Source organism: Terrapene carolina, unplaced genomic scaffold, assembly GCF_002925995.2.
Source record: "Terrapene carolina triunguis isolate 2854851 unplaced genomic scaffold, T_m_triunguis-2.0 Scaffold569, whole genome shotgun sequence".
NCBI classification, from domain to species: Eukaryota; Metazoa; Chordata; order Testudines; family Emydidae; genus Terrapene; species Terrapene triunguis.
This window is the reverse complement of record NW_020664920.1, coordinates 87,633-91,564: the sequence shown is the minus strand read 5'-3', so window position 1 is coordinate 91,564 and position 3,932 is coordinate 87,633. Positions and strand designations below refer to the sequence as shown.

At 67.1% G+C, this 3,932-nt stretch overlaps 1 protein-coding gene across 1 annotated transcript in view; it reads left to right on the top strand.

The window, feature by feature from the left end:
- Positions 1 to 909: 909 nt before the first annotated feature.
- The window catches only part of TRIM54 (tripartite motif containing 54), a 5,641-nt gene continuing 2,618 nt past the window's right edge, over positions 910 to 3,932 (top strand). Inside the window, exon 1 of the mRNA XM_029913272.1 lies at positions 910 to 1,232. Coding sequence (XP_029769132.1) covers positions 1,065 to 1,232 — 168 coding nt within the window. The 5' untranslated portion in view covers positions 910 to 1,064. The remainder of the gene's footprint in view (positions 1,233 to 3,932) is intronic.

The window sequence follows — 3,932 nt, the reverse complement described above, 5'->3', positions numbered from 1 at the left end:
GGCCAGCCTGTCTGCTGGGAACAGCCCAGAGAAGGCAGGCGGCTGTGCAGCCTGGCAATGCCCCTGCAGGAAGGAGGGGAACGTGGGTTTCCAAGGGGGCCCTGGCTAGGGGGCTGGGGCCCGAGTGCGCCGGCCTTGCTGGCCCCCTGAGGGGAATTACAGGCGCAGGGGCCCTGGCGTGTGGCACAGTCACCAAGAGCCCAATCCGCTCCCCTGCAGCAATGTCAGCCCCCGAACCCAGGGGTGGCTGCAGCTGCACCCACCCAGCCGGCCTGGAGTAACCAGCACGCGCACGTCCCGGCTTGGCCTCCCTCTGCCTGCTCTCCCTGCGGTGCCTCGCGGCCTGGCCTGGGAGCACATCTGGGCAGGGCCGGCGCTGCGGGGGCTGCTCCCATTCCAGAGCCCAAGGAGCAGGCTGCCCTCCAGGGTCACCCCGCTGCATGGGGCCCTTTTCCTCCCCCAGGCCTCCTGCCAGCCTCCCCGGGACAGCACCGCAGGGCCACTGGCTGCGATGGGGAGGAGCACACCGGCCTGCCAGGACCCAGCGTCACCAGCCTGGCCCAGAGCCCCCGGCAGTACAGGCCGGGACAGTGGGAGCTGGGGCAACCCGCCACTGCATGAGCGCCTCCCGCGTCCAGCCAGGCCCAGGACCCAGTGGCTGGGTCTCGGCTTAGCGCCTGGCTCTCCAGCTGCCCCCCAGCAGTACGGGGGCTGCCCGCTGCCTGCCCCCAGGCTCCCCGCTGGAGCCAGGCCCCACCGAGGCAGCGTGACTCAGTGTCACCCGACGCCGCTGACAGCTGCAGCCTCGGCCCGAGATAAAATTGGCTCTGGGATTCCACGGGGCCCACGTGCTGCTAAAATTAGCGCCCGCGCTCACCGCTGGGGCTGGGGCCGCGGCCGGAGCGGGCAGCGAGTGCAGACAGGCAGGGGAGCGGCTCTGGGGCAGACGGACGCAGGGAGCCAGAGGCCCAGACGGGGCGAGCGCAGGCCAGGGCCAGGCAGCCCAAGGGGAGGCCGGGGCAGAGCGTGGGAGCAGGCGTGGGGCACAGGGCAGGGCCGCGGGGATGAACTTTGCGGTGGGATTCAAGCCCATGCTGGGGGACTCGCACAGCATGGACAGCCTGGAGAAGCAGCTGATCTGCCCCATCTGCCTGGAGATGTTCAGCAAGCCCGTGGTCATCCTGCCCTGCCAGCACAACCTGTGCCGCAAGTGTGCCAACGACATCTTCCAGGTGTGTGTGGAGAGACGGGCTACGGGGATGGGTGGCATTGGGGCTGGGAGCAGCACTGGGGGCTGCATGGGGGGCTTGGAGCGGCACTGGGGGATGGGGCTGGGGCTGCGTGGGGGGCCAGGCCCCCCGACACTCTCATCCACCCCGCAGAGCCTGGTCGGAGTCAGCGTCACATGTCCGGACCTGCAGTGGCCCCCAGCCTTGTCTCACCTCCATGCAGCCACCCCTCACGGCTGGTGAGGGGGGCTCTGTGGTTTTCCCCAGCCCCTGGCGCTCCCTGTGGCCTGCTCACAAGCCTGCGCGTCCCGTCTCCATCTCCAATAGTAACTGGCCTCTGCCCTGGGCTCCTGCCAAGTGCCCGTCTGGGGCTCCCAAGGGCACCCTGGGTACCCCGCCTCTGCAGCCCCTTCCAGAGACATTGGCACAGCTGATCTATTGGTGTGGGGCAGCCTCCATGGCCGTGAGTGCCCAGCGTGACCAGCAGGGTGGGGGGCGGGAGGGGCCTCTTGGGCACGGCAGGGTGGGCGCCAGGGGTCCCTGGGTCCTGCTTGGTGCCTGCTGCTTCTGCTCAGGTTGTGGGGGGCCCCTGCTTTGGGTGATTAGTGCAGCTTCCGGACTGGAGGGGTAAGGGGGCTGGGGTTGGGGGTGCTCCTCAGCTCCGGCCGGGGGGAGGTGGGAAGATCGGCCCAGGAATGGGCAGGTGGATCAGAATCAGGGTCCATCTAGCCCCACGTCCCCTCCCTGGTTGGACCAGCACCAGCTGCTGCAGCCTGCAGGGTCACTGCTCCAGTGAGGGGCCCAGGGGCCCGTGGGCTCGGTTCTGGTCCATGGGGTGCGCTGCCCTCTGGTCCGACGGCTGGCCCTGGACGTTGGCCCCGGCCCCTGCGACCCGCGTCTGAGCCCCCGACGTGCTCCCACATTCTCCACACGCTGCCAAGGCTGGGGGCTCCCTGGGCGGCCAGTTCGCCCCTGCGGGGTCACCGTGGCCGGGAGGCAGGGAACCGGCTCAGCTGCGGGATTTTTGAGCTGCCTGCGCAGCCCTCAAGAGTCACAGCTGCCGTCTCCCCCTGCGGCTGCGGCTCGGACGAGTGTCTGGTGAGCCTGCGCTCACAACGTGCCCCGTCCCTGTGCCATGTGCCCCCCGTGGCCAGAGCCCGCTGTCCCATGGGGGTAGTGCGAGTCAGCCGACCACCCCATCAGCGAGACTCTCCCCCACGGGCACTGGCTGCCCTGAGCAGCCCCCACTCCTGGGCCGAGGCCTGTTGCATTGATCTCAAGGTGTTTATTGACTCTGTCACTGTCCCACCTTAGAACAGCGACTCTCGGGTTTGGGGGGTTTCCAGAGCCCGTGGCTGGCTCAGTGTCACCGACTCACAGGTCGTGGCTCACTCGTGGCCCCGTGTGGTCCGTGGGGGGTGCCCCTTCCAGTGCGACAGCCCTTCTAGGGGGTCCACTCTCTCTCGGGGTCAGGCCCCTCCACCTCCTGGAGCTGCACCTCTCTGAGCCTTAGCACGTCTGTCTCTCGCCGTGGGCCCCCTCAGGGAGTCCACTCGCTCTGGACCCCCGGGGCCTCCACCCCCGAAGGGGTTGATGCCACCCTGTTCTCTAGCCCAGAGTGACTCTCAGCCAGCATAAAACAGGAGGGTTTATTGAGGGTTGAACCCAGCACAGGAAACTCTCAGGCCTGGCCTCCCTCAGCCCAGCACACCCCAGTCTCTCTGCACCCAGGTGGGCTCTGCCTGCTCCCCCTCTCCAGCCCAGAGCCCCCCTGCTTCCCAGCTGGGCATCTGAAATCCCCGGCCCCAGGCCCCGCCTCTGTCCATTGTCTTCTCTCCAGGGAAACAGGGTCCCCTGGGCCTCCTCTCCTCACTTCTGTCCTCTGGCCCCTCTGGCTGGAACCGGCTGGTCAGGTCACCCGGGTCCTCTGTCCTCAACCCATTGTCCTCCCACTGGCCAGAACCGACTGTGACTCCCGAACTGGGCCTCTGGGTCACCTGTCGCTGGGGTCTCCATCCTCCCGGCCATCGGCTGGGGTCCCAAGTTCCCTCTCCGGTCCCGTGTAACAACAAACTCCCTCTCCCCTCACCTCGTTAAACCAGGAACACCCGGGGAAACTGAGTCCCACCCCCTCTGCATGCAAACCATTGGAAAAACAAGGAAAAACCAAGAACCCCCCCAACTTCGTCACAACTCGGGTCCTTGGCAAACACCCTCCCGCCCCACTCCCCTCCCCATTCTTTCTGAGCCCGGCAGGTTCCTGCTCAAACAGGAACGAACAAGAAATTCAAACAAGCATTTGCACAGAAACGAAACTGAGCGATTGTGCAGCACAAACCTACGCGAAAGTCTCTCTGATTTGGCAGTAAAATACCTGCGTCTCCTTTTCATCGCTGAGCGGCCTTGGGGGGGACGGAAAGGGCTCCCTGGCCACAGTCCTGCTGTGTGAAGAGGGGTCACCAGCCAGACACACGGCGGAGGAGAGTGGAGAGGAAAGCTGGGGAAATGCAGCTTTGGAGCACGGGGCAGCTGGTTGGCCACGGACGGGGCTTTGGCTGGCAGGGCGCCCCTGGCCCCTGGTTCACACTCCGGGCTGGGACGTCACATGGCTGGGCCTTGTCTCCTCCGGCCGGCCGGGCTGTGGGCGGGGCTGGCAGGGCTGTGGGCGGGGCTGGCAGGGCTATGTTGGGGCTGGCGGGGCTA